The sequence below is a fragment of the Lissotriton vulgaris genome, chromosome 2_2, assembly GCF_964263255.1.
Source record: "Lissotriton vulgaris chromosome 2_2, aLisVul1.2, whole genome shotgun sequence".
Lineage (NCBI taxonomy): Eukaryota > Metazoa > Chordata > Amphibia > Caudata > Salamandridae > Lissotriton > Lissotriton vulgaris.
In genome coordinates this window covers 149097251-149110026 of record NC_141688.1, presented here as the reverse complement: position 1 = coordinate 149110026, position 12776 = coordinate 149097251, and the positions used below count along the sequence as shown (strand labels likewise).

Genomic DNA, 12776 nt, shown 5'->3' with positions numbered 1-12776 from the left:
GGCGCAAACCCACTGAGGGTAATAGAAAACACCTGCATGCAACCATGAAAATAAAAGAGGGCCAATCTCAACTGTGAATTGAAGCCGCCTCTGATGAGATGCACAGGGCATCGAAACGCGTCAGGCACAATATCAAATTGAGGCACCATGTGGGGCGAATGACTTATATGCCGGATGGTAGAATTCCAAGCTGCGTGACCTCCCAAGCTCTAGGGCAAACTTTGCGATTACATGTCAAGCGGCGGCCCCGTCGCGGGAGGAGCACCATCTCTCAACCGAGAAAAAGAGAGGCTGTGCCAACGAACTTGTCTGTGGTGTAACAGCGTTTGGAGTTCGTCTGAATGAAACGCTCCGCATCGTGCTGAATCCTATAAGGAAAATGAAAGGCTGATATGACTTTACAGTGGGAAATAACAGCGAAGGCTCCCTTGGAACTCGAGTCTGAAACCAAGTGACTCAAGCTCCCAGCATGCATCACAATATTTGCATAAACTGCGCAAACCCACTGAGGGTAATAGAAAACTCCTGCATGCAACCATGAAAATAAAAGAGGGCCAATCTCAACTGTGAATTGAAGCCGCCTCTGATGAGATGCACAGGGCATTTAAACGCGTCAGGCACAATATCAAATTGAGGCACCATGTGGGGCGAATTACTTATATGCCGGATGGTGAAATTCCAAGCTGCGTGACCTCCCAAGCTCTAGGGCAAACTTTGCGATTACATATATATATATATATATTCCAACAACGTTTTCTTCCAAAAAAGAAAACACGGAGCCGCAAACACCAACCAAACTCCTCGATCAAGTTTCGATTAATTTATTCTTAAATCCATTTCAATTTTGGCACAGACATAACTAACGCGTTTCGATAGCCTCTGCTATCTTGATCACGGTTAAATTGTTACTCTGTTCTCGTGTGTTTTAAAATAATTTTTTTTTTAAAAATCAGGTGACAATAGGAAAACCCTCCCCAAACAGGAAACACATGACATGGCAGATTCCTGAGTCCAAGTTCAGTGACCTAGGAATTCTGGGCAATGTAGTTCGTGACCAGTTTGTGAGCTACATTCAATTCTTGTTGTTGATACCTCTCAACATATATTCATAATTTTTACCATGTACTCATTTAACATTGCTCACATATATAGGTAAACACAATTCTTGCCCTCCAGTGGGCGAACATTTTTTGATACCATCTGTAGTTCAAAAATAGTCCCTTTTAATAAATTTTGAATTTATTGCACCTCCTTCTGGTTCGTAAGGAGTCGCTATTGACATATCACGTTGTATGTAATTTTTTACAGAGTTACTCATACCCTCCAGTGGGTTGACTCGAAATTTCTGAAATTTCATTTGTGATAGTTCTGTTTTTTCATAGTTATGTGTTTTGTGGGTTTCAAATTTGGCAGGGGTTAGTGAGGGGTGTTGTTATTTCAGTGAAAGTTAAAACCCTAACTTAGTTCTGTAGGGGAGGGAAACGATGTTGAGGACCAGGGAACTCTAGTTTCTAATTTAAGGTTTTACTATAGATGTATGTACAGTTCCTCTGATTGATTCAAACCGAAAGGAATCATGTTTCTGAAGTTCAGGATATGTCTTGATTCTTTCTGACGTAAAAGTTTTTCCCGGTGACCTCCTCTGTCAGATAGGCTCATTGTCTCAATTCCGCAATATTTCAGGAGTTTCCAATCTCCTCCATGGTGGCTTTCCATGTGTTTTGATACCGCGTTACTTCTGTCTTTATGTACCCTAGCTCGAATATGTTCTAATATTCGCTTTTTCAATTCACATATAGTGCTCCCTATATATTTGAGTTTACAGGGGCATTCTATCATGTAGATTGTGTACTGGCTAGTGCATGTTATTAGTTCTCGTATTTTCCAAATCTTATTATTTGCGATTGGTACTTCCCTGATGGGTTTGGCAATTTCAAATGCCTTGCAGTTATAACACTTGACAAATGCACATGTTTTTAACCATGATTTCTTTTTGTTTATGTTCTTGAAGTGACTGTGGAATAATTGGTCTTGAAGATTTTTCGCTCCCCTATAGGTCCCAATTGGGTGATTGCCCATTCTTTTTCCGATGGTTGGGTCCAATTGCAGGATTTTGCAATTTTTCTTTATTATATGGTTTATTTTATTCGATTCCTGGCTGTAATCCAGAATCAATCTATTGGTTCTTCCTCTGTTGTTAATTGTTTGTCGTTTGGTTTCAAACATTCAGACCATTGTTTTTGGTTTGCTCTTTCCCAACAGTTATTGACTATTGTTTTGCAATATTTCCTTTTCTGGAAGCGTTTGATGGTATTTGCACTTTGTTTCTTCCATTCCTCCTCCTCGCTACAAATCCGTCTCAGGCGGAGGAATTCCCCATAGGGAATGCTGGAGATTAATGATGGTTGATGAAAGCTTGTGGCCTCTAGAGTCGCATTTGTGGGCGTGGTTTTCCGGTGTAATGTTGTTTCCACATGATTCTATGTCAGGACGGAGGCGAGGATTATGCAGTCCTTTCTTCTCTTTATTTAAATAGCAAATTTAAAGTGGACCAATAAGAAAACTTTTACATAAACTTCAACTCCCATGAGCACATGGGCCACAGTGTCCATAACAACTGCCATCCAATCACGGGGCTGTCCACTGTATAATCGGTCCTGACGTCCCTTCCTCTTCCTCTTTCTTCTCTGCTCGTCAGATAAGTCATTTCACATTTTTTCTGACGTGTTGTGCTGTTTATTGATATAGTGTTTAACCTGTGCAGTTTTCTGCTTCTGTGGCTTTGCCTTGTGTTTACATCGTTCACGCTGTGTGTCAGCGCTTCATTCGGCAGTTTTTGACGAGCGACAGGCGCTGCCTGCGCCGTCTCTGCCGCTGGATCGCGGAGCGTGTGGAGCGCGCTTCGGCGTTTCCCTGACTCTGTGGGGCGCCCACCTCGTGTGAAGGGCTGCGTTTGCGGTCTTCGCTCGAGCTGTCAGGCGCGTTGAGGCTGGTCTTCCCTTAGCCTCACCAACCCTCGCCAGACACCGGCTTCGGCTTGGCTGAAATTGACGCGGACTTCGGCGCTACGCCACCTGGTGGCCGCCTAGTGGTACCGCACCTGTCTTGACAGGTTGGCTGATATTTGTCACGCTAATTACGGCCTGAACACCGGCGAGGGGGCTACCTCAGTAAATTAAGAGGTGATAGGTGTTCACACCCTCCATAATGCAATCTTGTGAACAATTACATACCTCCACTCAGGAGGCGGAGGAGCTTTGTGTCTCCCAACCCTTACCACCTGCGGTTGGTCGCGCGCTTTCGCAGGCGTTGGACTCTGTCCTAGCGCCGCTGAGGGAGAGAGTGGACGCACTCGCCCAGAGCATCCCCGGGGTGTTTGGGGGCTCAGCGCCTGGCGACCGTGACCCCAAAGGAGGGCAGGGTGGTGGCAAAGTTTCAGGGAAACGTCACGCGGGGCACCTGGAAGAATTCGATCGCCTTAGAGAATCTTTCCGTAAGAGTGCGCGGACGTTGAAGAATATACCCTGCCGGGAGGGATTTTACCCCGGAGAAAATGGCGACGAGGTCGCCCCGGACACGGACCAGGAGGATGGTTTCCCCATGGAGGGAGAGGGTGTTACTGATGACGACGCCTCCTCAGGGGATGAGGATGATTATTCGGGTCGCCCTTGGCGCCCGGCCTCTCACTCCTCAGAATCCCAGGAGGGTGACGATAAGTCTGACATGTTTGATCCGACCAGAATTTACCATCCCAGATCATCGGAGTGGATCCCTGATCCTAAGGTGGCGAAGTATGTTGCGAGCAAGGTTCGCCAACCCCTTGAGAGGGAGGTTAGGACCCGCATGCGGGGTGAGTGCCCTCGCCCGAAATTGGAAGGCAGGGTGGCAATCACCCCGGATATTGATGAAAAGCTCTGCGCGTTTTTTGCCAAATTCATGAGGGACCCCAAGAAGGGTATAGACCGCTCCTGGCGCAACTGTCAGGATAAGCTCCTGGACGCAGTGGGACCTATAACTCAGATTATCCAGCTGGCCGAGAGGGCCAAAGAGTCGGGGACCACGATGTCCACGGAGATCGTGGCAGGTTGGGCCCAGAGAGCCCTATGCTTTTTGGGCAACGCGAATTGTGCATTAGCGGCAGAGCGGAGGAGGTCTCTCCTCATTAAAATCGACCCCAAGTTAGGTGACTTGGCCACCTCAGAAGCAGGACCCATTGCACAGGGCAAACTGTTTGGCGAACCGTTTATCAAGGAATTGAATACGTTTGTCACTACTTTTTCTGCCTTGGACAGGGCACAAACATCAATTAAAAAGATTTTTCCCGGACGGGTTTTTGGAGGGGCCGGAAGAGGTAGGGGTCGCTCCTCCGGCCGCCAGCAGCAGCAAGGCCCCAACAATAGAAACCAGCAACGTCGTAACAATGGATGGAACGACGGCCGACAGGGAAATTTCTATCCCAGTAGAGGCGCCGGCAAAGGGCGCGGCAGGGGCTACCGTGGCGGAGCCAATGCACCTGGAGGTCCATCGGGTGAGTGTTATCCTTTTTTCCCCGTCCGTTTTAGGGGGGAGGTTACAGAACCACTTTCACAACTGGTGCAGGATCACCTCAGACCCTTGGGTTCTCCAAACGGTGCGGGGTTTCCAGATAGAATTCTACAGAACTCCCCGTCAGAGGGTGCGCCCTCGTCCCCTCGTCTTCTCTTCGGAAGACAGACTCCTGATCGACAAAGAGGTAACAGATCTACTCAGGAAAGGGGCGATCCGCCTGTCACGGTTACACCCGGCGGGCTTCTTGAGCAACATCTTCCTAGTCCAAAAGAGGGACGTAGGTTTTCGCCCGGTAATAAACTTACGGGAATTCAACGAGTGGCTGGTGTACGGCCACTTCAAGATGGAGGGGATCCATCTACTACGCGATCTCCTCCTCCAGGGGGACTGGATGGTGCGTCTAGACTTGAAGGACGCCTACCTAACGGTTCCGATCTTCCCTCCACACCGGAGGTTCCTCCAGTTTCTTTGGAAGGACACAACCTTCGAGTTTCAAGCCCTACCCTTCGGCCTATCATCGGCCCCATGGTGCTTTACGAAACTCCTTCGTCCAGTGGCGGAGACCCTTCGCGAGAGGGGCATTCGATTAATCATTTATCTGGACGATATATTGATTATGAATCAATCTTCAGAACGTCTCCAGATGGATTTGAACATGACTATTGCATTACTCCAGGATCTGGGCTTTGTGATAAACGTCCAGAAGTCCGTTCTCCGACCGTCGACTCAGATTACGTTTCTGGGATTCCAGATAGACTCGGTCTCGGCTTCTCTCAGCCTCCCCTCTCAGAAGGTAACCAAAATCCGCAAAGAACTCTCCCATGTCCTCCGGAAGGACAGGTTTTCTCTACGCCAATTGGCTCGCATCGTGGGTCTCCTCTCCTCCTCAATCCAAGCGATCTTCCCGGGCCCTCTTCACTACAGGGCCCTGCAGCGATTAAAGGCACTGCACCTCAGGAGGGGGCTCACGTACTTCGAACTTATCTCCCTCACAGAGGAAACGAGGACGGAATTGCGTTGGTGGATAGACCACATGAGTGCGTGGAACGGGAGAGCGATCTTCGGTTCCAGCCCGGACCTGGTCATCGAATCGGATGCCAGCAGAGCGGGCGGGGGTGCTCGATGCGGCGACATCACGATGGGAGGTCTGTGGTCGGAGGAGGAGCTTCACCTCCATATCAATTGTCTGGAACTCCTGGCGGGTTCCTTCGCGGTGCGCTCCCTAACACGGAACACGGTATCATGCTGCATTCTGCTACGCATGGACAATGTGTCAGCAGTACAGTATATCAATCGCCTGGGCGGACCACGTTCTCAAGCCTTGGCGAACCTGGCGAAGGACTTTTGGCATTATTGTCTGGAGAAACAGATTTCGGTGACGGCGGAATACTTGCCGGGCAGGCAGAACTCCATTGCGGACTGGCAATCCAGGCACTTCCAGGATTTCTGCGACTGGCGACTGGAACGATCAGTCTTCCAGGCTTTGATGACCAGGTGGGGTCCATGTTCATTGGACCTGTTTGCATCCCGGCTCAATCGTCAACTCCCGAGATTCGTGAGTTGGAGACCGGATCCGGAAGCGTCAGCGGTCGACGCGTTCTTGCAGGATTGGGCTCAGGAACAAACGTATGCGTTTCCCCCCTTTCTCATGACTCAGGTTCGCCGTCAACAAGCTTCCATGATCTTGGTGATGCCCTTCTGGAGGGCTCAGGCGTGGTTCCCCTCTCTGTTGGAACTGTCATGGGATTGTCCCATTCTACTGCCCTTGTTCCCTTCGTTGCTCTCGAACCCTCAGGGGGAGCCTCATCCTCTGGTGATCCAGGGAGTCTTGCGACTCATGGCATGGAAGATTTCAGGGGACACTGGCAGGACGGCCGACTTTCGGCAGATGCTGAGGACCTCATCCGCAGAGCCTGGGCTCCTGGGACGATCAAAAGGTACCGCTCGGCTTGGCAACGGTGGTGTCGTTGGTGTTTGGGAAGACACACCGATCCCGTGGGGGCAGATGTTAGCTACATCTTGAATTTTCTAGCTGAGTTATTTCATTCAGGACTAGCCTATCAGACTATCAATTCTTTCAGGTCAGCCATTTCGGCTGGGCATGCCCCTATCGATGGGAGACCGGCGGGTGAACACCCTTGGGTTTGTAAACTGATGAAGGGTACCCGGCTGTCTAAGCCCCCGGAGCCCAGATATGACTCCCTCTGGGACGTCAATATCGTTCTCCGTTTCCTCTGCTCTTGGAGAGACAATCAATATCTCACCAGAAAGGAGTTATCTGCCAAGTTGGCAATCTTGCTCTGTTTGGTTTCGTGCAAACGTGTCTCCGATGTTAGGGCTTTGGATATTACTGCACGGGCGTTCACCCCGGACGGAGTCACCTTTACGGTGGCTAGAAGAACAAAGACTAGTATCAGGTCGGTATCTTACCCTTTTTTTCCAGACCAACCCAAGCTCTGTGTGGTACGGTGCCTCAAGGCGTATGAGGACTTGACGTCAGAATACCGCCTCCCGGGAGAACGTCAACTTCTCATTGCTTTGCAGAAACCGTTCAAAGCAGTTTCCTCTCCAACCATCGCCAGGTGGGTCCGTTGGATCATGACCGAGGCGGGGGTGGACGTGACCAGATTTGGAGCTCACTCCACGAGAGGAGCAATGGCTTCTAAGGCTATTCAGGTAGGCGGCCGCTTAGAGGATATTATGGCCGCAGCGGACTGGTCCTCCGAGTCCACATTCAAGAAATTTTACTTCAAACCCATCTATGGTGCAGCAGAATTGGTGGTGGACAGGCTTTAAACCTGCATAATCCTCGCCTCCGTCCTGACATAGAATGAAAAATTTCCTAGCTATCGTAACGGAAAGTTTCAATTCTATTAGGGACAAGGAGGCGAGGATTATCCCTCTCGAGACTCGAGGGTCTCACCCACCCGGAATCTCCGTAGTTTCGGTAAGTAAGTCTTTTGAATGGGTTTGATAATGTTAATGCAACTGTACTTGTTTCACGTTGATTGTGAAATTGTTGAAGTATTTCATTATCAGGATTTTGGAGCATTTGTGATTATTCTGAGCTCCCTTAAGACATTTTCAAATGTTACCTGGTTATGCAACTCGGTATATTGCTTTCTCTGCTTCCGTATACGGAAAAGAATCAGGATAACGGTTGTTTCATATTGGTTTAGGACAAGACCAGAAGGAATGATGTACGCCCTGGGAATCTTTCCTCGCAGACAAGAAGAGGAAGAGGAAAGGATGTCAGGACCGATTATACAGTGGACAGCCCCGTGATTGGATGGCAGTTGTTATGGACACTGTGGCCCATGTGCTCATGGGAGTTGAAGTTTATGTAAAAGTTTTCTTATTGGTCCACTTTAAATTTGCTATTTAAATAAAGAGAAGAAAGGACTGCATAATCCTCGCCTCCTTGTCCTTAATAGAATTGAAACTTTCCGTTACGATAGCTAGGAAATTTTTCATTATCCTTGATGTACACTTCCGTGTCTAAAAAGGTTGCGCGATTTTTACTGGATTCATATGGGAATTTCAGGCATGGTGTACTGTTGTTCAAGATGTTAAAGTACTGTTGGAAATCACTTGTGGTCCCATCCCACACAATAAATAGATCGTCAATGAACCTTTTCCAGGTTACTATGTGTTGGGTGAATTGTTGATTTTGGACATTCCATGCCACTTCCTCCTCCTATATATATATATAGTGAGCCAGGTGGAGGCTTCCACTGGAACACGTTGTCTGTGTTGTTTCTCCATTACATAAAAAGAAATTGATTTCAATACTATTGTGTCAGCGCCTGCTTTTGGAAGTTGGAGAGGCAGGATTGTAAGCTGATATATATATTACCTACTGGCAGTCTCCAGTAGGTTGTTATAGTTGGAACCTTGTTTCTATTCAAAAAGTTTTTTTTCTTTTGCCAATAACTTTGGCGCCTGTTGACGAATCTTCACGAAATGTTCAAAACGAATAGTCAGCTCCGGTCAGCTCCTGTCTTAAAGGTTTTAGGGAGATTCGTCAAGTGGGTACGAGAAAAACGGGGGATCCCAAAACGTATTTTCTTCATGTTAATTTCCGTAGGAAACCTTAGACACAGCTACAGCCCGAACTGCTGAACAGTATTACACCAAATTTGGCAAAAGGGTAGAGTTTGGTCCAGAAAGCACTCTGTACTGTAAATGGTGTAAATCCGTTCAGTAGTTTTTGAGAAATGTGAACATTTGGAGATATCAAGATTTGAGAATTGTGAGATCTGATTGGCTGAACCCTCCAGATCTCGAACTTGTTTCTGATTGGCTACCAACACTTCAAATCATGAAGTGTTAGCAGCCATCTTGTGAACCGAGTCACAAGCAAAAAGGTAAGAAAACAATAAAAATCAAGAAAAGGTGGCAGGTTAGAAACACCCATAGGGACCCCCCAGGGACAAACAAAAAATGTTTTAAAATATTTTCGGCAGGAATAGCGTAGGGTGCGCGAATCCCGACCCCAAAAAAAATCGAGGCACGGTCTCAGGCGCTTTGTTTCTTTTAAATCCCCGGGTGGGCCAGGCCTGGGCGGCAATATTTAATTATTATGCGGGACCCCGGGGACCACCACCTCCCAGGGCATTTTTCAATAATGTGTGGGAGGGCACGTGGCTCCCCGCAGCCCCAGGGACCGCCACCTCCCCGGGGCTTCAATTCAAATAAAGAATTGTGGGGGGCTCCTGCAACCCCCACTACCCCGGGGACCACCAACTCCCAGGGGCATTGAGTAAACTAGCCCAGCAGATACCTCCAGTAAGCCCCACACAGTGGGATTGCTGAGAGGTGGTCCAAGGCCAAGCCCCTTTTTACACCACTCTGCAAACGCGCCTCTTGGCGCACTGCTGGTGGGGGGATGAGGTCCCCTTGTGTACTGAGGACTTCATGACTAAAGTGAACTTTATCCCCCAAGCAGCAGTGCTCCAGGAGGCGCGTTTGCAGAGTGGTGCAAATAGGGGCGTGGCCTCTGACCATTCTCAGCAATCCAGCTCTGGGGGGCTTACTGGAGGTGCAGGAGTGCTAGTTGGCCTCCAGGGACCCTCAGGAGGTAAGTGCACGTAATCCTCCACCCAAGAGCGTGCTATGATGCATGTTTACAGTGTTGTGGAGAACGGGTGCGTGGCCTGTGTCCACCTCTCAGCAATCCCACTGTGTGGGGCTTACTGGAGGTAACAGTTAGGCTAGTAGGCCCCTAAGGAGCCCAAGCAGCAAAGGGGACTTCAATCCCCTTCCAAGAGCAGGCCAGGGAGAACTTAGCTATCTTGCTGTGTGGGACTTACTGAGGTAATCATAGGGGTAGTTGGCCCCCAAGGATGTCCTGGCCCCCAAAGATGTCCTTAGGGGTCAACTACCCCTCCTGTTACCTCCAGTAAATCCCATACAGTGGGATTGCTAAGAAGTCTTCAGAGGCCATGCCCCCCCTTTCTCCACCACTCTGCAAGCGCACCTCCTGGCACACTACTGGCTGGGTGTTGCAGTCCACTTTACTCTTGAGGGACTTTGGGAGCCAAGTAGCCCTCCTGGTACCTCCTCTCCTACGCAGTTGAATTCCTGAGCACTGGTCAGAGGCCCAGGCCCCCTTCTGCACCACTCTGCAAACTCGACTACTGCGTTATAGTTACAAATTAGCATGTAAAAATACTTAGAAATTCACTAAAAAATCCATAGATTTCAGGGACATTATAGTTAGAAATTAACATTTAAAAGACCTTAGAAATTCACTGAAAAAAACATAGGTTTCAGGGACTTTTTAGTTAGAAATTCACATTTAAAAAACTTTAGAAATTCACTGAAAAAAACATAGGTTTCAGGCATTCCAATAGTCTAGGTTAATTCCTATTCCTATATAGCTGTCTACCTACACCTTGTGCGGACGTGATAATGTACTATCGGTAAGTGAGCCTCATCTAGCCTGTATGTGCTTCCCAGTCTTGTTGTGTATGCTCTCATTGATTGGAAATTATGGGCGAATTGCTAGTTCTGTGGTGCTATTTAGCCCATTCAGGGCCTTTGTCTGCATGTCAATGATGTATCTGCATTCAAGTTGTTGAAGTCTCAACTCTGTCAGCCACACCCACCTCTCGTGCGACATGTTCCAGACAAAAAAATTGCAATAGATTTCTGTTGCTATTATGATATAGCTCAAAGTGTCTGGCAACTGGGTACGAACTATCACGATTGACTATAGCTCTCGTGCTCTATTATCCGCATCTTTGTAGAATGAATAGTACTTCCCATGTAACGGAGTTGACAGGGGCATACCAAACAGTATACTGTATTTGTGGTATTACAGTTCATGAACTTTCTGATCTTCTTGGACTCTTGGAGACCACGAAGTTCATAGGTGGGGACTTTGCTGCTATTGACAGGCTATACATTTTTGACAGGGATAGAACCCTTTGACAGGTGGCAATAGCATTTACATGTGTAAACTAAATATTTAATGCAAAATACATACTGTACTGACTTTATGATTTAAGATTAGCATTGATACTAACTGACCACAAGAAAAAGTTATCTATACAATAGAGTAGAACAATTTTTATTACTCTACAATCTCACAAGCCTCCGCTAGCCACCCGCGAGCCTCCCACGAGAGTGATCATACACCTTGAAATGAAAACATATAGGGCCATATGTAGGTAATTTTTGTTTTCCGATTCTCAAATTGCGATTTTTGGGGGAATAGCAATTAGAGAATCGCAAAACGAAATGTAGATAGGATTAGCACATTTTTTTGCAAATCCCAATTATTCCTCATTTGCGAATCGCAAATTAAGATTTGCAAATAAGGAATACCTTCTCATTCATTCCTATGGGCTAGAAGCCCCATAGAAATGAATTGGAAAACATTCTCAATTAGAGAATCGCAAATTGAGAGTGCAATTTCAGGGTTGCAAGGGTGTCAATAGGACACCCTGTTGCACCCCTGAAATTAACATGTGTGCACATGTGGCCCACATACATGCCCTAAGGGCATGTATGTGACCCACATGGCACTTTGAAAAATACCAAAAAGTGTATTTTTCAAAGAAATCACAATTTATCACCAACCTGAAGTTGGTGGTATTTTGCGATTCCTTAAGCCACAATTCGCACAACTTGAGTGCTTCCTACATTGCATTTGAGGAATCGCAATTTGCAATTCCTTAAATGCAATCACAAAATAAGGAATCGCAAAATTTGCGATTCCTTATTTTGTGTGTGGCTTTTTGTGTGCTACATAGCACACTGCCTAAATTGCGATCGCAAACGCTGAAATTCTGCGTATGGCCTATAGTTTACTGTATAGGAAAAACTGATCAGTGTCTTATTGAAATATGAATATGAAGTTTATGTAAAGATAAATACAAACACTATGAAAACTATCCTGGAAATATTTCTGTATATGTAAGTTACAAAAACTAAGAAGTTAATCATTCTTAGTGCATACATTGTTGGAGGAGTTTGTTTCTATACATTTTTTAACATATATATATATATATATATATAAGGGTTGGTTTTGGCTTGTGGTTATGAAATAAACCCAGGATTTGACTAAGCAGACGGCATTGTGTCCGAATTTCATCTGTGTGGAGTGCGTTGTACTTTCTGTACGAGTGGATTTGCATATATATATATATATATATATATATATATATATATATTACCTACTGGTGGTCGCCAGTAGGTAGTTATAGTTAGGATTATTTTCAATAGGGAAATCGCAACATTCTATTGGGAATAACTTTAGCGCCGGTTGAGAAATCTGCCTGAAAATGTCCTCAAATTTGCCTTGCGGCGCTCCGGTCCTTGCCTGGAAGTCTGGGGGGGATTCGTCAAGCGGGGGCCGAGAAAAAAGGGGGGTCCCAAAACGTGTTTTCCCCATGTTAATTTCTATAGGGCGGTCGACCTCACTTTTAGCCCGAACGGCCGAATGGATTTCCACGAAACTTGGCAAAATTGTAGCGACTGGTAGCCCGATGTGCCTTTGCTATGTCTCAAGATATGTGCTCCAGTGGATTATGAGTAATTTAGGTTAAAAAATATATATATATCTATGGCTGCGCCCCGGTATGCGCACCGGGGCGCTAACCTGCGCGCTACGCTAGTTCGCGCTCGGAAAGCTGATTGGCTCTCGGGTGTCTTTCAACATTCCAAACAGTCCGGAGCAGCCGCCATCTTGTGTCTCGGTAGGATCGAGACACAAGAGGTGG

At 46.9% G+C, this 12776-nt stretch overlaps 1 protein-coding gene across 1 annotated transcript in view; it reads left to right on the top strand.

Annotated features, from left to right (window-relative positions):
• LOC147729167 (uncharacterized) overlaps positions 1–7747 on the top strand; it is a 66531-nt gene extending 58784 nt beyond the window's left edge. The window contains exons 4-5 of the mRNA XM_086959802.1: positions 3244–4528; positions 7728–7747. Coding sequence (XP_086815928.1) covers positions 3244–4528; positions 7728–7747 — 1305 coding nt within the window. The remainder of the gene's footprint in view (positions 1–3243; positions 4529–7727) is intronic.
• Positions 7748–12776: the final 5029 nt, after the last annotated feature.